The sequence below is a fragment of the Bufo gargarizans genome, chromosome 6, assembly GCF_014858855.1.
Source record: "Bufo gargarizans isolate SCDJY-AF-19 chromosome 6, ASM1485885v1, whole genome shotgun sequence".
NCBI classification, from domain to species: Eukaryota; Metazoa; Chordata; class Amphibia; order Anura; family Bufonidae; genus Bufo; species Bufo gargarizans.
The window spans coordinates 126,983,243-127,005,765 of NC_058085.1; the positions used below are offsets into that span (position 1 = coordinate 126,983,243).

The 22,523-nt window shown below is 47.3% G+C and overlaps 1 protein-coding gene across 1 annotated transcript in view; it reads left to right on the plus strand.

Annotated features, from left to right (window-relative positions):
* The first annotated feature begins 4,226 nt into the window (after positions 1-4,226).
* LOC122942041 (vasoactive intestinal polypeptide receptor 1-like) overlaps positions 4,227-22,523 on the plus strand; it is a 206,122-nt gene continuing 187,825 nt past the window's right edge. The window contains exon 1 of the mRNA XM_044299535.1: positions 4,227-4,664. Coding sequence (XP_044155470.1) covers positions 4,227-4,664 — 438 coding nt within the window. The remainder of the gene's footprint in view (positions 4,665-22,523) is intronic.

Consider the following 22,523-nt stretch of genomic DNA (forward strand, 5'->3'; position numbering starts at 1 on the left):
GGCTCTCGATTTTTCATGGATGGGACCTATGTCACAGGTTTTGCTGTGCTGGATGAGACCACAGGTACCCAGAATCTTGTCAAGTTACCGGGTCACATGTCGGCACACCGGGCGGAACTGGAGGCGGTCAAGGAAGCCTTGCTTCTTCAACCCCCAGGGAAACGAACTATATATAGCGACAGTTCATATGTAGTTCGCTCTCTCACCCTGCACCTGGACACGTGGAAAAGACGAGGATTTGTGGATAGCCAAAACAAACCTCTGGCGCATTTGTCGGTCCTGAAAGAACTTTGGGAATGGGGCATGGCACACCCGGCGGAAGCAGCCATCATAAAAATCCCTGCGCATCAGAAAGGGGATGAGCCTTTGACGCTAGGTAACAACAAGGCGGATGAATTGGCCAAACTAGCGGCAGTGTCTGGGATCCTTCAGGAAACAGACACTGAGCCGCTACCGGCCTACCAGATTGCAGTTCGTACCAACCTGAGTAAGGGCCCGGTGTCATTTGAGGAGGAACAAGCAAAAGACCCTCTTCTAATGACACACCTCACATCTCCACAGCATCCCTGGTCAAGACGGCAAGGGATCCTGTGTTATGATGCCGGTACACAACAGCTTCCTCTTCCCGTGGTTCCACAGCATCTGCAAGCAGAACTGACCAGATTGAACCACCAACTGTTTGGACACCTGGGCCGGGATAAACTCTTGTCTCTCCTGAGAGACAAATTATACTGGCCGGGAATGTCCAACACGCTAGAGGAAGTAACACAACAGTGCCTGGTATGTGCTCAGGTTAACCCAAGGGCGTCAGCCCTGAAGCCGGTGTTGCAGCGAGTTCCTCCTGCAGATGGTCCATGGTCCGCACTACAAATAGATTTTATAGGACCTTTACCAACAGGAAGTCGTAACTATCGTTACGCACTGGTGGTAGTGGATGTTTTCTCTAAATGGGTAGAAGCCATCCCCACGGTCAACGATTCGGCTACAACCACTGCCCGTGTTCTCTGGGAACAGGTTCTGTCACGATGGGGTATTCCCAGATTGATAGAGTCAGACAGAGGGACCCATTTCACGGGTAAGGTAATGAAAGCGCTTTGTGGTCTTTTAGACATAAAGCAAAGGTTTCATGTGCCTTACCACCCTCAGTCAGCGGGCATCGTGGAGCGGATGAACCGGACCATAAAAACACGACTTTCTAAAGCACTACTGGAGAAAGGTTCCTCATGGGTAACCTATCTGCCAGCCGTGCTCATGGGAATCCGAGCTACCGAGGCTACCAGTACCGGTATCACCCCGTTCGAACTAATGACCGGACGCAAAATGCCCTTATGCCTGCCCAATGAACCCCTGGTGTCAGAACCAGTGAAGAACGCCATCGCCAGAGACCTGTTTCTCCAACAGGTACAACTAAACCTGAAGGAGTTATTGCCTCATGCAGCAATACGGCTACACAGACCGTATCTACAGGGGGAAACACCAATGCCCTCTGTAGGAGAGCTGGTGATGGTGAAAATCTTCCGTCGGGCCGGTCCCTGGGATGCAAACTGGGAAGGACCCTATCAGGTCCTTGAAGTAATGGGTGACACCATGCTAAAGGTGCAAAGGCCGATGACAACCAAGAAAAAGTCACGTAGGCGACAGGGAGTTTTATGGATCCATATCGACCAGGCCAAGGCCACCCGAGCCTCCCCAATACAATAACATAACCCTCACACAGTTGGGTAAACGGGGGGGGGGGGGTTTGGTGGGTCGAGGGTGGATCCATGAAACTAATTACATACACATTGAATTAACAGATCACGGGAGGGAGACTCACCAAGGTTACGACTAGCCTGAAAAGATATAGAAATCCTCTGAACATGGCATATCCCCAACTTGTGGCACTGGTGGTAAGCATGATGATGGCGGGCTCAACCTCTTCGGGGGAGGGCCTGGGAGTTAATAATGATATGGCTGACATATCTATGAATAAACCCGGCCTTTTAATGGTGGAATGTTTGGAGGGCAAAATCCTGAAACCATACGAGAACTTTTCCTTTACACCAGGACAGTGGTATCTGTATGGTTTCCAGAGGGAGAGTTTTGCTCAAGGTGTAATTCAACATTATACCCCTGTGGAGAATGTGTCTGCCATACAACATGATTTACATGCCCTCTGCCTCAAAGAATTCAGACATTTTCGGGACTCTGACCCTACTCCTATGAGTTCCTTAAGATGGGTGTCTAGGGACCCTCACTTACACCCTTACAAACAAGTGGAAGCCAACACTACCACAGTGTTGTGTACCAAGGAGGGGGTTCTGAGCCCCGAGGATGTCACGGGTGCAGAATATAGTGGCTGGTATATCCTTAAAGCTACCTTCATAAGGAGGGATAGCCAAGATGGGCTGAGGGTAAGGACATATTTTGACAGACCCATTCCGATAAAGGGCACCCTAAAAGCTTATTGTATGTTAAGAGATTCCCAGATGATTATCACTAGGGAATCCAGTTATGTTCAGGGACATGTGTCCACAGATTACATACGAACCAGTATAATGATGCTAAAGTTAAACTGCAGTAACTCTGGCCAGGTCCTATGGAATGACCAGAGTGGTCCGGTAAAACTGGAAGGCTTTTACCGAGCCACCATTTTAAAAGTACGGACAGATGCCAAGGATCTCAGGTATGCTCAGTTAAGGGGATCTCCATCCATACGGTCTTTTATGATCACCATCATGAGAGACAAGTGTGTTCAGGAGGTGACTGGATATTATTTCATCACCTATGCCCACTGGGAACAAGATACCCAGATGGTAACCTTGGACACTAATCCCTGGAGATGGGATTTGGTGTGCAATGGAGTGGATACCCCTACAGTGGATGTATGGATGGACGGTACCCCTATGAATGAGGAATACCGGGGGAGGTATGTGTCTTCCGATTGGAAAGACCCCAGTGGCAGGGATATTAACTTTGACATCAATATAGATGGTTCGTTTAGATGGCCTTTTTGCGAGGCAGTAGATGAAGGGTGCTGGACCTTTACACAATGGGTCTATCTGTCTAAATCCAAACCCGTAGGAAAACTAGTGCTACAGGTTGGAGAAAGTGACCAATGGTATCCGTTCAAAGGTAGAGGGCAAGTTTGTGTAACCGTGGTGAGGATCCCCTATGAAGCAACAGGTCTCCAACCTGTAAAAATGCATTTAGACTCTTGCAACGCCCCTATCCATCAATTGGCAGATCCTATAGCTCCTCAACTGTCATCCCCATGGAAGATCATCACGGGGACAAAATTCGTCCTTTTTACTTGGAGAATTTCCGTAGATGACTTCCGAGTCGACCAATGGGATCACAGATGTGGGGAGTTTGTGAGGAACCAAATTGACATGATAAGAGGTTGGATAGAGGCGGGGCAAGAGGTAAGAAAAGATGATCTCATACACAGGAATCAAAGGGGAAGAAGAGATCTGATAGCCATGGGACTAGGCGGAGGTGCATTTGGAGTGGGCGCCCTGAACACTATGGATGTGGAAGTCTTGAGAGGTAAACTTGGGGATGTTGCGCGACACGCCGGAGAAGGATTCGAGACCCAGCTTGATGTAAACCACGTCTTAGAGGGTTTGCAGCATTCGCACATAGATGCCACTACCTCTCTATCTTCTGCTTTACGAGAGAAGTTTAGAAGGTTAGTTGTGGGTCTCTTGGAAGAACAGGATAGAGCTCAGCTCGCTCTGGCGTGTACGCAAGTCCAGAGTGAACTCTCAGGCAACCTTAAACATATTGTATCATCGTTGTACGGCGGCCACTTTCCATTTAACCTCCGCCAACGGGTAAGTCCTCTTATATCTCCTTTTGCAGCCAATCACACCAACTGGTGGGTAGTACAGTGGCATGGCTGTAGGAACCTCACTTGCACTGCGTCATCATTGGCTCCGGTATCTGGTCATCTTAGACAGGGTTACAGTGCAGTTAACCTAGGGATTGTCATAAATAACCAGACGGTGCTTCATCCACAGCTCCCCTCGGGCGTTCTAACCTATGAGGGAGGCCATCCTTATCTGTTAGACACAGAGGGATGCTGGAAGAAAGAGGATGCCATCCTCTGTCAAGGTGGTCAGGATCGGGTGTTAAGACACCAGTGCTGGAGCACCGAGGGGTCCTGTGAGATGAAGGCCAGCCCAATGCCCTCCTCCCCTAAATACTTGGGGCAAGGATATTGGTGCTGGTACCAGAGGCAAAATATGTCTTACACCATTTATGGAACTAATTGCACCGAGAGAGGAGAACTCCTCCCTGGAGCGTATTGCACCCTTAGTCCCGTCCTAGGTTTAGATGTCGCAGAGCTACAAGGAAGGACACCAATCACCCCGGAGAAGAGACTCGACATCCGCCCTGACGTTCCGGTGAGACTCCAGAGGATTCCTCTTGGTTTTGGGATAGAGCTCAAACACCTCCTACTAGACTTCAGCCAAGAAGACGAAATACTTCTGAATCTTCGAGAAACTGAGAAACGGGCCACCATCCAACTGACCCACGACAAGAACAAAATAACGGCAATCACTACCGCCTTGGACAAGGACTCCAAAGTTTCCTGGTGGGAAAGTCTGTTCGGCTACAGTCCCAAGGCAACATCCTTCTTTAATCTATTGATACACCCGGTGATAGTTCTTCTGGTTCTGGTAATCATCATGTACACGGGACTGTGTCTAATCTACAGGAGGGTCAAGAGACTTGCGGACCACCTAAACCAGAACCAGACAGAGCTTCATGAAGTCAATCGTAGGAGGCTCAGGACTTAGCTCCAACAAAGTCCTGAAGCCAGAGACTGTATGGACATACTGTTTCCTATGAGGATCAGGATGAAAAATCAAAGGACATTCTGTAACCTCATAGCATTATATATATATGTGTGTTATAATATAGTAGAGTTTCATATAAGGGTTCGGGATGTATCCTAGGCCACTCTGTAACCGTTATACTGTGTATAGATTCATATTGATGATAAGCCTGTGAGTTCCTTGTGTGCCCGTGGAGGCTCTGGGTGCAATTGTGCGACGGCCATACTACATTATGGTTGAACGCACACTTGCATCCTATAGTCATTTCCCAATGACACGGAAGTCTGTTAACTACCGGCATCTTTGGAGATGTAGAGAGATAGGCCAGGTTGCTGGAGCCTCTATGGGTACACACTAAATTGAATTAGGCTGTATGGGGAGGGATGGGACCTGTTTGTGTGAGTGGGGAAGAGTAGATTCCCTAGGGTCAGGCCCCTCATTACCAAAGCATTTGCCACTTTAACATCGACAATGGTGACTTTTTGTAAGGGTTGGACTGAATGGTGGTAGTGCGGGGCTCCTTCCCGCGGTTAGAATTTAGGTACTATGACATCACCCCGCACCAGAAACTCTGTCCTGCCTTATAAATATCTACGTATCTGTCCATGGGAGAACCTCTCGAACAACTAAGTCTTCAATCAAGATAATTTAAAAGGCCAACCTACAGCCGTCAGTACCCCAGAAGGAGGTGCTACATAAGGGTAAAGTCATTCCAGAATCATTGGGAGTGACTGACACCGAAGGACTGGCACTGACATTGCGGGGGACTGACGCCGGGAAAGCAACACTGGCAAAGAGAAAGAAAAGACCATACACGGTCGCTGAGTGGAGTGATCAAAAGACTGCAAGGGTGAAGCCGTTCCGGAGTTTGGGAGTGGCTGTCACCTGAAGATCATAAGATACCAAGAAAGTTATCCAAGGAGAAGAAGATGGTGTATTCGGTGGATGGAGACCTTTTAATGAGAGGCAGGATGGAGATGTTATACACGATGAGTGATGTCTAGGTACCTAAGAGTCAGATTACTTTAGTCCTCCCTGAACTGTCACCAAGGCTACGATTGAGGAGGCAAATGCCTCCCAACCCTTCCCCCAAAATGTTTATTGTCGTATTCCCGACAACAGGGGGATTGTTGAGGGAAGTGTCATATTTAAATATATATGTATATATGCCTTGACATATATACATATATATTAGCCCTTGTCCATGGGCTCGTCCGGGTGGGATCTGTGGATATGCACGGAGATGTATATAGGCCCCTTTTCGGCCTGCATCTCCGTGTATATGTATAGATACAGGTATGGATGGGCTTAATATTTGTGCCCTGTGTATAGCTGTATATTCATGGATGTGCCCCAAACATCAATGAATATACACATATGTATTTAGATAAATATATATATACAGATATAGATATATATGTGTATGGATGTGCCCCAAGCATCCATACACATATAGTATCAGACAATATGTGACCCCCCCCCTCCTCCTGCATCCCTGCAGGGGATGAGGAAGGTCACCAGCTGGCTGGACAATCATGTCCAGCCTCTGGTGACATCAAAAGGCATGGGATCAATAGAGATCCGATGCCTTTTGGTATTTAACTATCCCCAGCTGCTGGGGATAGTTAACATAACAGAGAGAGGGAAACAAACATCCCTCCCTCTGTTATCTGCATACCTCCGGCGCAATAATTATCGCACCGCGAGGTATGCAGGGGACTACAGGCGGAGGATCAAAGGAATCCTCCGCCTAGAAGCGCGCTCTGGGAGGCGCGGGCCGGCGCGGTGACGTCATATCACCGCGCCGGCCCACGTGTTCGGGCCGACGGCACGCATGCGCGCCGCGGGACGGGCGGCCTCGGGAGCGAGCGCTGCTGGACTTAAATAGTCCAGCAGCGCTACGCTGGGGCAGTCAGGACGACCACCCCAGCAGGAGAATCATCCCCGGACAAACGAGCCCCCCCTGGACAACGAGCAGGAAACCATAAGTATCAACCTACCCCCCTATACCACCAACGCTACCCCCCTATACCACCAACGATATATAGATCCTCCTATACCCTATCTACCCCCCTATACCACCAACGATATATACCCTCCTATACCCTATCTACCCCCCTATACCACCAACGACACTCCTATACCCTAACTATACACCCTCCTATACCCTCCCTCCTATACCCTATCTACCCCCCTATACCACCAACGACACCCTCCTATACCCTATTTACCCCCCTATACACCCTCATAACCCTCCCTTGGTTCCCCTATTCCCCTCATACCTTTACTGCCCCCATACAATACCTTCATCCCCTGTATCCCTGGTTACCCTTACCTTCCCCTGTCCCAAGACCTGATATCCCCTGCGTTCATACCCCTTGTACCCCGTAGGGACAGTGATTAGTAAGGCGGGTTGGTTTCTGATATTTGTGTGTATGAATACTATGTGGGGTGGAATTTGGGATTGTGCTGTATAGTTAGAACCGTGTTAGTATATTGTATTAGTGTGTGTATTCATATTGTAGTGCGCTGTTATAACGATATATATCTATCCCCTTGTTATAGATATATATAGTTATAAACATAATAATACCTCTATTATTGTAAAGTATTGCCGCAATAGAGGTAGTATATTATTGGCATTGTGTTACTAGTGTATAATTAATAAATACGTTGTCATTCACACCTATTGTGTAACGTGTGATTACTAGAGGTAGTCAGTAAGGCGCATGCAGTAAGTGTAGTTGGTGATTAGACTAAGGTAATCAGCAGTAAATTGTTGTTCATTTAAGGCATAAATAGGCGGAGTCATCACCAGACGATTACGCCTATTTATGAATATTAATTATTGAGATTTGCATAAATATCAATAATTAATACCCCCTTTAACACAGACTTTGTTAGGTTAGGTACGTTTTACAGGGCTATTCTGAAGTAGAGGTGTGGGTGTTACCTGGGAATGGGCCTGACATCTCTTCTGCCATGTATTGGGAGGAATCTCGTGTGTGAATACTCTGATTGCTCCTGGAAATAGATGGCTTTTGCTTTCTTCTGTACTACTCGTTTTCATTCACCTCCTCCTCTGTCGCACTTGCTGTAGAAAACAATACAATAAAGGTCCCCATGTATTAGTCAGGGGTGTTACGCAGCGGAGCTGAAGTGTGTCTTGCAATCCAGCAGTAGTAGTCCTCGGTGTAATAATACAAATAATCCGACAGCTGTTAGGTACAAAGGTGTTTTCACACATCTCTTTCTGGCATAATAAAGAACACAGATGCCCTTATCTGTTGGTCCATCATTATATTTCATGCTGTGAAAGTGAAGCGTGCAACATGTGTAGTAATAATCAAAGAGACCTTCCATAGAATACATCTCCCCTGAAATAATATGAGGCTTATACCACTTGAATTTTACTCCATACCTAATGTGGGCTTTTCTATTTAGCTCAGTGGTCTGAGCAAGTTCAATGCTATAGAGACCCAGACAGACTTTAAGGTTTCAAAGCAGGGCCCTTTCCGGCATTTATTGTCAGCATACACAGAAAGCACATGTACAGGATTCACGGTTCAAAAAGAAAACATAACATAAAGGAAATCCAGCTCGTCCGAGCATTAACTAGACAGTAACGTCCCTGACTGTCCCAAATACAACAGAGTAACAGCAACCTGTACCTTCTGCTCACACACAGAGCAACAACCTTGTTTGGCTGTCTCTCACATAATGCAGCCTGGGTCTTTAAGTAGGCCTCAGCTCAGCTCTGTTAATCAAGTGGCTGCAGAGTAAATTTGTCTAGGGCTAGGAACGAAGCTCCTCACCATGTATAGGTGAGAAACCTTGGTGGAATATATACGCCATTTAACACTTAACCTGCTGCCACCTTACATACCCTCCCCCTCTGGTCAGACCTGTGGGGAAGAGCACCTTGTGCCCCTAGACAGTGGGCCCGTGACAATTCCTCCGCATTGTCTTGCAACGCCCAAAACCACAGAGTTACTCTCGCATTCTTGCCTTTATTTTGTGCCATCCATTTTAATGGCGAGTGATCAGTGATCAGCCTAAATTGTGTCCCCAGCAGATAGTACCTAAGGGACTCAATGGCCCACTTAAGGGCCAAGCATTCCCTTTCTATTATTCCATGATTATTTTCCACTTTGGGCGAATTGTACACAGCAGGGTCTGCTAAGACCCGGCACCTTTGATCTGCCTCGAGACACCCAGCAATCACTTGATACCTGATCCAGTAAAGGAAGCAGCATGACCGCTTCTCTATTCACTATATAGCGCCCACTGAATACTCTGTACCAATGTGCGGAGAAGGCAGAAGCTTATTTTCATTCTTTTCCACTTATAGCTGAGGACCTGACCTTCTACAACTAGAATGCAGGAGCAGGACCTTTAATCCAGCTCTGAGGTCAGACGCACAGCTGATCATTCAATCAGCTGTGTTTCTATCCAGGAGGACGGGGGTCACAAACTGTGGCTCTGTGGGTTGTCGGTTGTGCACACCTGGTCTAGATTGTAGCGGTGGTGCACTGTAATCATAGCTTTCTCTCCCATTCAAGTGTTACCCTGCACCTTTGCCACAAGGCAGACAACATGGAGTTAAACACTGAAATGGACACAGTGATTGCATGTCTACAGTGGCCTCTTCAAACAGCTGATTGGCAGGGGTCTGGGAGTCTAACCCCCACCTCTCTGATATTTGTGACCTATCCTGAGGATAGGTCATCAGTATTATGACACTGCACAACCCCTATGATGCTATTGCAAATATTTCAGCCCGTGAGAGCCCACATTCCCTCTGCTTAACTTACCCATTTTCTCAAAGTAGGCGAGAGCAGAGTAAAAAAAAATGCTGCCACTTTTCTATTAATAAATCTGTATAAAATTTTGGGGCCGCCCCTCCTACCCAGTAGACTACATGCACTTTAAAAAAAAAAAATGTTTGCACAATTTGCAACTTTTTGTTGTTTATTTTACACCAAAAACTAGCTTTAGTTGATTGATAAATGTGGGCCACTGTGTTACACCAGGTGCATTACAACTATGGTGGTTGGTAAGGATCTCGTGGCCATTAGTGCCCAGACCTTCTTTCCTTCTTTTGCCTGTTGACAGAAGATTCTTTGTGGATCCACCAACTTCAGCTGGGTATGCTGATAATCTCATGTCTTTCAGGGATATCTTACTTGGATTTCAACCAACCCAATCCTGTCATATCTATGGTCAGTTCAAGTCTCTAGGAGGTCCTTTTACCTGCTTTCCTTTGTTATTCGCATGGCGTTTCGAGGCCTTCTTGCCATTCTGGAGAATTGGCTAATTTTCCAGATTTAAAAATAACATAGTAAGGTTGAAAATCCCATAATCTTATAGTATTGAATCAGGAGAAGGCTAAACAACCACTGTAAAGTGAATTGCTTGATTTTAAATAAAGCAGGCACAATGAACCCCTAATCAATAACCCATCTCAGCAACCTAGTAGATGCATATTAAGAGGTTCTGGGTTTGAATCCAACATAGGTCAAACATCTGCATGGAGTCTGTATGTTTTCACTGTGTTTCCATGGGTTTTCCCCAGTATCTGGGCCAGGGGAGGACTGGCAGCCTTAGTCCTGGGGGGCAAATCTAGTCAAGTGGCCCATTTTTAGCCCCGCCCATCATTAAAAGCCCCTCCTACATATAATAGGCCACTCCCAACACACACTGTACAGCTGACATTTTATAGTTGCGGCCTGTCTCTACACATACGGAGAGGGGAGGCCGTCCTGGCTGCACTGCCTGCTTATATAACAAGCTACAGCCAGGAAGCTCCTCCGCTCTCCTCCCTACCCTGATCCTGCTCAAGGCCTGTGGTTCCCCCCACCATCTGCCACCCGCCCGTGGCCTGCTGCCCCCTTTCGTCATCCTCACCCAGTTCTGAATCCTCCTTCTGCAAATGGCAGGAGGAGGAGCCGGAGCATCTCCTCTCCTACATAGCACCACATACCTCTTACATCCAGTGATGTCACCTTTGTTGTAGACGTTCTCTTTCCTCATCTTCTCCATTCAGACCAGACCGCCATGATGATTTTTCTGCCATCTCCCTTCTCTGCAGAGATTGAGAAACAGACATTAGTTTCCTGCCACCCCCAATACTACACTGCAGAAACAGTCCCCCTGGAAATACAAACTACCACACAGATAGTGCCCCCAATACTGTACCCGCTATGCCCCCAATACTATACTGCAGAAACAGTCCGCCTGGAAATACTACTACCACACAGATAGTGCCCCCTTAAACAATTATTGGCACACAGCGCTCTAAAAAATAACTGCGCCCAGACACTAATAGTATAAAGATAATGTCCCCCAAAAATAATTGTGCTAAGCTGATACTATGCCAGGGTGCCCCCAAAGTAACAATGCTCCCCAAAATCCCACCAATAGAAATAATTCTCTGCCAGAGCACACTTAGTAGTAATAATGCCCCTATAGTGCCCTAGTAATCATGTTCTTCATAGCCCCTAGTAGTAGTAAAGCTCCCCATAATACCCCCTAGTAGTACTAATTTTCCCTATAATATGACAGTACATGAAATACCCCCGCTTAGTGCCCGCAGTTGAGCTAATGTCCCCATAATGTATGCCAGTATAAAATACCTCTATATAGTGCCCCAGTAAATGCCCTCATACTGCTCCTCTCCCCCTTCCCCATAGTGTCCCCATAATATGCCAGTAAAAAAATGCCCCTTAGTGCCCCCAGCAGATGCCCCTATAGTGCTCCTCTCCCCCACAATGTACCAGTAAAAAAATGCCCCTTCTTAGTGCCACCATATGCCCCAATAGTGCTCCACTCCCCCATAGTGCCGCTCTCCCCTATAGTGCCTTCCATAATGTGCCAGTAAAAAATGCCCCCTTAGTGCCACCAAATGCCATAGTGCCCCCCATAATGTTCCAATACAAAAGGCCCCTTTAGAGCCCCCACTTCCCCATAGTGCCCCCAAATAATGCCCCTATAGTAGCACCAGATGCCCCATAGTGCTGCTCTCCCCTATAGTGCCCCCCAGAATGTGCCAATAATTTAAAAAAAAGCCCCTTTAGAGCCCCCAGTTACCCCCATAGTGCTCCTCTCCCCCATGGTGCCCCCCCATAATGTGCCAGTAAGAAATGCCCCCATAGTGCCAGCTCCCCCAATAGTGCCAGCCCTCCCCCCATAGTGCCAGCTCCCCCTATAGGCCCCCCATAGTGCCAGCTCCCCCTACAGTGCCCCCCATAGTGCCAGCTCCCCCTACAGTGCCCCCCATAGTGCCAGCTCCCCCTATAGTGCGCCCCATAGTGCCAGCTCCCCCTATAGTCCCCCCCATAGTGCCAGCTCCCCCTATAGTACCCCCCCATAGTGCCAGCTCCCCCTATAGTACCCCCCCATAGTGCCAGCTCCCCCTATAGTACCCCCCATAGTGCCAGCTCCCCCTATAGTACCCCCCCATAGTGCCAGCTCCTCCTATAGGCCCCCCCATAGTGCCAGCTCCCCCTATAAGCCCTCCCCCCATAGTGCCAGCTCCCCCTATAGGCCCCCCCATAGTGCCAGCTCCCCCTACAGTGCCCCCCATAGTGCCAGCTCCCCCTATAGTGCACCCCATAGTGCCAGCTCCCCCTATAGTCCCCCCCATAGTGCCAGCTCCCCCTATAGTACCCCCCCATAGTGCCAGCTCCCCCTATAGTACCCCCCATAGTGCCAGCTCCCCCTATAGTACCCCCCCATAGTGCCAGCTCCTCCTATAGGCCCCCCATAGTGCCAGCTCCCCCTATAGGCCCCCCATAGTGCCAGCTCCCCCTACAGTGCCCCCCCATAGTGCCAGCTCCCCCTATAGTGCGCCCCATAGTGCCAGCTCCCCTTATAGTGCCCTCCATAGTGCCAGTTCCCCCTATAGTGCGCCCCATAGTGCCAGCTCCCCTTATAGTGCACCCCATACTGCCAGATCTCCCCCCCCATAGTGCCAGATCTCCCCCCCCATAGTGCCAGATCTCCCCCCCATAGTGCCAGATCTCCGCCCCCCCCCATAGTGACAGATCTCCGCAAAGAAGAAAAAATAATAAAAAAATACTTACCTCCATCAGCAGCGTGTGCTGCCGGCTCAGGCGTCGCGATGATAATGACGTCATCGCGCTTCCTGAGCCGGCCTCTGATAGGCTGCAGGCATTAGTGCCTGCGGCCTATCAGAAGAACAGGGGAGGGACACGCCTCTCCCTCCCCTGCCCCACAGCACACAGCGGCCGCAATTACATCCAGGGCCGCGCCGCCTGTGGTGATCGGCGGTGCGGCCCTGAAGAATAAAAAAAAATTATTATTTTTTTTAGACGGGCGGCCCAGCGGCCGTTTATTTAGGGAGGCCTGGGGGGCAATTGCCTCCCTGCCCCCCGGCCCAGTCCGCCCCTGATCTGGGCACACATACTGATAGAAATCTACCCTAGTGTGTTTAAGATCGGGAAATTAGATTGAGAGCTTCACAGAAATAGGAAACATTGTGAATGGAGACAATCTCTGTACAGCACTGAGGAATATGTTGGAAGGGAGATTAAATAAAATAATCTTTCAAGAGAGGCACCCCATGAGTTCTTTATACAAATCATCTTGTAGATCTTGTTGTAGAGAGTTCCTTGGTTGGTCTTACTGTCTGAACAGTAAAGAACCCCTGTCTATGACGATGGATCAAAATTATAGGTATATAATATCCTAACAGAGGGCTGCTTTCCCGTGTATTCAGGCCCTCTTTTAGATGCTTGTTTGATGGCTGATTTGCATCTTTCACCAGGATAAAAGATAATAGAATGAAACATAAATGACTATTAGGCACCACATCTCCCTATGTAATCAGGGATGTGCTGCCGATAACCAGTAGAACCGAAGGAGAAAGGAACAACTGTAGTAGTGATCATTCTTCCCCATTCACTTTGCTTCCACCTGTGTAATAGGTCAAAGCAAACAAGCACCAATCGACATTTTTTTCTTGCGGTCCCTTGAAGAATGTGATAATGCGTCCCTCAGACCAAAAACGCTGGGACTGTGGGTAAGGGTGTATATATATATATATATATATATATATATATATATATATACAGTACAGACCAAAAGTTTGGACACACCTTCTCATTCAAAGAGTTTTCTTTATTTTCATGACTATGAAAATTGTAGATTCACACTGAAGGCATCAAAACTATGAATTAACACATGTGGAATTATATACATAACAAAAAAGTGTGAAACAACTGAAAATATGTCATATTCTAGTTTCTTCAAAGTAGCCACCTTTTGCTTTGATTACTGCTTTGCACACTCTTGGCATTCTCTTGATGAGCTTCAAGAGGTCACCTGAATGGTCTTCCAACAGTCTTGAAGGAGTTCCCAGAGATGCTTAGCACTTGTTGGCCCTTTTGTACTGTATACATATATATATACCGTATTGTTCGCCCCATAAGACGCACTTTTTCTTCCCCCAAAATGGGGGAGAAATGCCCCTGCGTCTTATGGGGCAAATGTTGCCAGTTTGACATCGCAAGCTGCGATGTAGAGCGAGCGGGGACTCGGGGAGGGACTGGGAGGAGGAGCTGGGGGCCGGCAATAGCGACGGGGCGGTGCAGTCAGTGTAGTATAGCACCGCCCCGCCTCTCCGGTATGCTAATATAATATGTCATATTGAATTAATAGTTATTAAACTTGCCCCCTCAGTCCTATTACTACCTTACATCTTAATCGATGCTGTAGAATTCAGGCCGGGCGGGCGGGCGGCCGGCGGTGTATAACTCTTGTCACGCGCCTGCGCCGCCTACTTTATGAATGAAGCAGGCGGCGCAGGCAAGTGACGTCAGTGAGAGACGCGCCGCCCGTCCTGCCTGCCTGAATTCTACACCAGCGATTAGGATGTAAGGTAGTAATAGGACTGAGGGGGCAAGTTTAATAACTATTAATTCACTATGACATCTGATATTTGTATTGCGGCGGCGGGGGGGCGGGTGGGGGTGGGGGGGCATTTTGCGATCTGTGGATGGCACAGTTATGGGCTGGGGGGTCTGTGAATGGCACTGTTATGGGCTGGGGGGGGGGGTCTGTGCATGGCACTGTTATGGGCTGGGGGGTCTGTGGATGGCACATATATAAACAGTGCCACCCACAGATCCCCCCCTGTAACAGTGCCATCCACAGATCCCCCCTGTAACAGTGTCAGCCACAGATCCCCCCTGTAACAGTGTCAGCCACAGATCCCCCCTGTAACAGTGTCAGCCACAGATCCCCCCCCCCCTGTAACAGTGCAAGCCAGAGATCCCCCCCCATAACAGTGTCCGTCATCCACAGATCCCCCCATAACAGTGTCCGTCATCCACAGATCCCCCCATAACAGTGTCCGTCATCCACAGATCCCCCCATAACAGTGTCCGTCATCCACAGATCCCCCCCATAACAGTGTCCGTCATCCACAGATCCCCCCTATAACAGTGTCCGTCATCCACAGATCCCCCCTATAACAGTGTCCGTCATCCACAGATCCCCCCTATAACAGTGTCCGTCATCCACAGATCCCCCCTATAACAGTGTCAGTCATCCACAGATCCCCAGTAATAGTGCCATCCACAGACCACCATTAGTTCCAAACCCACCAAACACACAGCACACCTTTTGGTTAAAATTATTTTTTTTCTTATTTTCCTCCCCAAAAACCTAGGTACGTCTTATGGGCCGGTGCGTCTTATAGGGCGAAAAATACGGTGTATATATATATATATATATATATCAAGCAAAATAGAGTCAAGGAATATAAGGATATGGATTCTGACAAAATCACCTGATTCAAATATAGAAGAAATTACATTTTTTATATGGTATATATATACTGTGTATATATATATATATATATATATATATAGTACAGAGTTGCCAACCTCCTCTTCAATTTCTTTCTTGAAAACTAAGAAAAAAAAGTCCAAAATTCTTACCGACACTACCCGCCCCCACATCCCGCTTTCAAAACATTCCTGAATCACAAAAGCTCCAACTTAAAAAAGTTGCCCAGCAGTAAAAAGAATCTGGCAGAATCATTTGCAAAGAGCAAGAGCACAGGTGTAAGGGTACAGTTTTGGAATAAAATTAAAAAAAGAGAAGTCATAGCTGTCATTTGTCTTTCTCTCCCTTTGTAAACTACTTCTGATTTTTTGATTTCCAAAATTGAATCAGGAAACCTGACAGCGTCCCTGTACCCTTAGAGCCGCAGAGAATATAACAGGTGAGTATTTTTGTATTTTATTTTGCTTCTCGAAAATCACTTTAGTTCAGACTTGGTAACAGTAAAGGCTGAGAACACTGTTTGCACTGTGCATGTCATGTATTGGCACTTTTTTTTAAAGTAAGACCACAGACTCTGCGGATGCAAAAAAAACATACATTTTTTTGTGTGGAATTTCTGTAAATTGCAGAGGGTTGGCAACCCTGCACTGCAATGTCTGTACATACAGAATAAGAGCTGGAACTGATACATATACCAAGTACACAGGAGAAAAGAAGTAGTACTGTACTGTGCACTGTCCATACATACCGAAAGCAGATACTGATATATACACCTAGGAACTATGCATGTGCAGTCCCTCTGCTCTGTTGGAGGAGGCTCCAAAGTTATGCACAGGTGCAGGCCTCTACATTAGTTTGGTGCTTCGTCCGGAAGGCCATGTGAAAGACCTAAGTTTGCACAAGGCCTCTTGCTGGCGTAGATTTAACTTATTGTTCACACCAAAAACCGGTGTGAAAAATGATAAATTAGCTGGGCCTCTCGGCGTGCCCACGCTGCACCCTCTTTTCTCACCGCTTTGTAAAAATGCCACGAAGGGGGAAATGTTGCAAATTTTACCGGACAAATGTTGTGCTACAAAATTTGCAACCTATTTATGCCACAATAGTGGGGTAAATAGATTAGTAAATGTTCCCCCCCAGTACACAGGACAATGTCCATGTACCCTGAACAAAAATATAAACGCAACACTTTCGGTTTTGCTCTCATTTTTCATGAGCTGAACTCAAAGATCTGAAACATTTTCTACATACACAAAAGACCCATTACTCTCAAATATTGTTCACAAATCTGTCTAAATCTGTGTTAGTGAGCACTTCTCCTTTGCCGAGATAATCCATCCCACCTCACAGGTGTGGCATATCAAGGTGCTGATTAGACAGCATGAAATCTGAAATGTGCACGGTTTTGCCTTACTCGCAATGCAACACATCTTCGTCGCATAGAGTTGATCAGGTTGTTGATTGTGGCCTGTGGAATGTTGGTCCACTCCTCTTCAATAGCTGTGCGAAATTGCAGAATATTGGCAAGAACTGGAACAAGCTGTTGTGTATGCCGATCCAGAGCATCCCAAACATGCTCAATGGGGGACATGTCCAGTGAGTATGCTGGCCGTGCAAGAACTGGGATGTTTTCAGCTTCCAGGAATTGTGTACAGATCCTTGCAATATGGGGCCGTGCATTATCATGCTGCAACATGAGGTGATGGTCATGGATGAATGGCACAACAATGGGTCTCAGGATCTCGTCACGTTATCTCTGTGCATTCAAAATGCCATCAATAAAATGCACATGTGTTCATTGTCCATAACATACGCCTGCCCATACCATAACCCCACTGCCACCATGGGCCACTCGATCCATAACGTTGATGTCAGCAAACCGCTCACCCACACAACGCCACACAAGCTGTCTGCCATCTGCCCTGAACAGTGAAAACCGGGACTCATCCATGAACAGAACGCCTCTCTAAAAGACGCCATTGAATGTGAGCATTTGCCCACTCATGTCGGTTACGACGACGAACTGCAGTCAGGTCCAGACCCCGATGAGGACCATGAGCATGCAGATGAGCTTCCCTGAGACAGTTTCTGACAGTTTGTGCAGAAATTCTTTGGTTATGCAAACCGATTGGTGCTGAAGCTGTCTGGGTGGCTGGTCTCAGACGATCATGGAGGTGAACATGCTGGATGTGGAGGTCCTGGGCTGGTGTGGTTACATGGGGTCTGTGGTTGTGAGGCTGGTTGGATGTACTGCCAAATTCTCTGAAACGCCTTTGGAGACGGCTTGTGGTAGAGAAATGAACATTTATTGCACGGGCAACAGCTCTGGTAGACATTCCTGCAGTCAGCATGCCAATTGCACGCTCCCTCAAACGTTGCGACATCTGTGGCATTGTGCTGTGTGATCAAACTGCACATTTCAGAGTGTACTTTTATTTTGGGTAGTCTAAGGCACACCTGTGCAATATTCATGCTGTCTAATCAGCACCTTTTTATGCCACACCTGTGAGGTGGGATGAATTATCTCGGCAATGGAGAAGTGCTCACTAACACAGATTTAGACAGGTTTTTGAACAATATTTGAGAGTAATGGGTCTTTTGTGCATGTGGAAAATGTTTCAGATCTTTGAGTTAAGCTCATGCAAAATGGGAGCAAAACCGAAAGTGTTGCGTTTATATTTTTGTTCAGTGTATATTGTATAAGATTTGATCCTGCCAGCAGCAGCTCTGATCCTTTCTCCACCAGCTTCCAGGATTCTTGTAGTTGTGAGTGCACAAGCTAACAACTACAAACATCACATCAGCATTCTCCAACTCTGAGCGCAGCCGTTTCCGCACCTCCTTGCGCTGCGTGCTCGTGCACAATGCAGAATTCAGAAATATAGGACACAGACTCATGAACTGAGTTTTTTTTCTGCTGGACGCTATGGATTTGCAGGGTGCTGCTGCATTGTCTCTTTTTTTCCTCTAGGTCTTTGCCATGGCAGAGTGCACCTGCGCACTGGGAGGTGCTGGGCAGCGTGCACCTGCACACTGGGAGGTGCTGACTAAACCCCTTTTTTTTTTGCAGATTTACAATGCTGGAGATTTGGCACTCCAGCGAGTCGTGCACTCCTGATTAGCATGTCTACCCTATAGGCTGATTTTAGTTTCAGTATAAAGCTGTAGCCTGCTCCCACTACATTCATTGGAAGCTGTCTGGCACAAGGAAAGGTATAGAGTGGGCTCAGCATGCATATTGGTACCTGCATACCTTGTAATTGAGGCCATTATGGCACCAAAAATGGTAAAAGGCAGAGTGGATCCAGCATGCATGTGGATCCAACACTCCCTGAATTTTATGGCGGCCATTATGGCGCATAACAGGTAGCATTTAGTGTTAGGACCCGTCTAACAGAGATCGCCTTGACGTACGGCAGACAGACGAGCTCAGATGCTTTTGTACTAAATGCATTTGCCAAGCATCTCACTTTATAAATAAGCGTAGCATTAGCACTATAATTTTTGTGACTATGGCATTGTTGTACTTTATCTGATTTGCAGGGTGCTGCTGCATTGTCTCTTTTTTTCCCTTCTAGGTTGGGGAGCCCATCTGGAGGAGAATCCAGTACAAGGTACCTGGAGTCCTCAGGAGAGGCTTCTCTCATCCAATCTGAGAGAATTGAGAGCAGTTTGTCTCGCTCTCTACCACTTTGCTCCTCTTATCCGCGGGCAGGCGGTAAGAGTCCGCTTGGACAATACGACGGTAGTCGCTTACATCAACAGACAGGGAGGCACAAGATCTCAACCTCTCCTCCAGGAAGTTGGTTTAATTCTTGCTTGGGCAGAAACCAGTCTATCCCACCTTCCGGCTGTTCACATCAGATGGAATCTCAACGTAGTTGCAGATCGTAGTTGCTTGAACGCCAAGGTGGACAGATTCTGCTCCCTCTACAAGGAGGACAATCCTCTGGCGATAGACGCTCTGTCCATAACATGGAGATTCAGGCTGGCTTACATATTCCCTCCAATTTCCATGATACCAAGGGTATTGACGAAAATCAAGCAAGACCAGACCCCGGTCATTGCAATAATACCATTCTGGCCGAAGAGGTCTTGGTTCACCAAGCTCATGAAGATGAGTCAGGGCACATATTGGAGACTTCCCCTAACGCAGGACCTTGTGTATCAGGACACAGGCCCCTGCCTAGATCTGAGGAAACTCAATCTGACAGCCTGGAGATTGACAGGTCCCTACTAGAAGCTAGAGGGCTTTCTGTGGAGGTCTTGAGAACCATTTCACACTCCAGGGCGGAGTCTACAAAAAAAAATTACTCAAGGATATACAAGATCTTCCTTCAGTGGTGTGCTGATAAAGAGCTTGTACCCCTTAGAGCCTCCTCTTTCAGTGATTCTACAGTTTCTGCAGGACAGCCTGGACAAGGGTCTAAGCCCGTCAATGCTCAGAGTTCATACCAGTGCGCTTTCTTCCTTAGGCAGACCTTTAGCTCAAGACCCCCTACTCAGGAGGTTCCTCAAAGGAGCCGAAAGACTAAAACCTAGAATCCTGAGACCTATCCCTGAATGGGATTTATCTGTGGTTCTGAAGGGGCTATCCTCTCCCCCCTTTAAACCTTTGGAAAATGTGGACCTTAGATTTTTATCTTTGAAGGTCACATTTCTACTGGCCATAACTTTGGCCAAGAGGATTGGAGAACTGCAGGCCTTAGCGGCCGCTGAGTCTTTTTCCCTCTTCCTCCAGGACAGAGTTCTGTTGAGGTTCCTACCGACCTTTGTCCCCAAGGTACCATCATTTAGAAATACTAATCAGACCATCACCTTACCAGTTTTATGTCCCTCTCCCTCATCTCCAGAGGAAGAAGCCCTCCATTCCTTGGACATTTCAAGAAATCTCAGAATCTACCTGAACAGAACTGCGGACTTCAGAAGATCCGAACACCTCCTGCTGTCATTGTCGGGGAAAAAAAAAGGTCTAAAGGCCTCTAAACCCTCTTTGAGTAGATGGGTAAAAGAGGCAATCCATGAAGCTTTTCTAGCCCAGGGGTTGGCTCCTCCATCCTTTGTCACTGCCCACTCTAGAAGGGCAGTATCTACTTCGTACGCAGAGAAAGTTTTGTCCTGCTAGAACAAATCTGTGCTGCAGCCTCTTGGAGCTTCCACAGCACCTTTATGAAGCATTACCGCCTAGATCCTAGGCACTCTGAGGAAGTGGCATTTGGACATACCATTCTCAGTGCCGCCCTCTCATAAAAAATAAAATAAAAAAAGGGGAACCCTCCCAATTTGTCTGTCGCTCTTTGCTAGGTCCCCACTTGTGCTGCTGGTTGGGACGTAAGGGAAGCGTTAATTTTAATGTAAATTTGTTTTCCCTTAGTCCTAACAGCAGCACAAATTTCCCACCCTATTTTTGTTTGTGTACTTGCTGATAAAGCACTGGTTTAAGGGCGGGCGTCCCTTTATAGGGGGTGGGTTAATTGTTCAATTGTCTTGGTAGCAATTTTAATCAATAAAAATTCAACCTGTCCTACCAGTTTCACAGGGGAGAACTCCCCACTTGTGCTGCTGTTAGGACTAAGGGAAAACAAATTTACGTTAAAATTAACGCTTTCGGCATAGAGTTTCATTACAAGGGCTCTATACCGGAAAATAACTGATCAGGCATATCCCCATGCATTCTGAATGGAGAGTAATCCGTTCAGGTTGCATCAGGATGTCTTCAGTTCAGTCATTTTGACTGATCAGGCAAAAGATAAAACCACAGCATGCTACGGTTTTATCTCCGGTGAAAAAAACTGAAGACTTGCCTGAATGCCGGATCCGGCATTTTTCCCCACCGGAATGCCGGATCCGTCCTTTCAGGCCTGTGCATGCGCAGACTGGTAAAAATGTGAAAAAAAATACAAGGCGGATCCGTCTGTCCGCATGACAAGCGGAGAGACGGATCCGTTCTTGCAATGCATTTGTTAGACGGATCCGCATCCGGATCCGTCTCACAAATGCTTTCAGTCACATACTGCCCGCCGGATCACACTGCCGCAAGTGTGAAAGTAGCCTAATTCCCACAGCGAGATGTAGATCCTCCAACAGGTAGTTCAAACATGGTGGGCATTTGAAAAGATGTACTCTTTCACTAGTAGTAATCCCTGTAGCTATAGTAGAGCATTTGCACTTACTGCTTGTCCTTTGCACCAGTCCATTGGTGCTCCACAGTCTGTATATTATGTACTTACATCTCTTTCAACGGATGGTGGTAGTTGTTGGGATGCCAGGATGAGGATGGTGCAGATCTTACTTCTGCACAGGCACCTGCAGATGCTTCCTCTCACTTGACCTGTTTGAACTACCAAGCTTGTGACCCAGAGGAGAAGGGCCACCTCATCCCGCTGAGTAGGGCCAAATAACTAAACGGCTTTCTCATTTCAGTTCTTGGATTACAAACATTACATAGAAAAAGTGCATTAGGCTACTTTCACACTCGCGTTTTGGGCGGATCCGTCATGGATCTTCAAAACGGCTCCGTTACAATAATACAACCGCATGCATCCGTCATGAACGGATCCATTTGTATTATCTGTAACATAGCCAAGAAGGATCCGTCATGAACTTCATTGAAAGTCAATGGGAGACGGATCTGTTTTTTATTGTGCCTGATTGTGTCAGAGAAAACAGATCCGTCCTCATTGACTTACATTGTGTGCCAGGACGGATCCGTTTGGCTCAGTTTCGTCAAGCGGACAGCAAAATGCTGCAGGCAGAGTTTTGTTGTCCTTTTCCAGAGCGGAATGGAGACTGATCGGAGGCAAACTGATGCATTCTGAGAGGATCCTTTTCCATTCAGAATGCATTAGGGCAAAACTGATCCGTTTTGGACCGCTTGTTAGAGCCCTG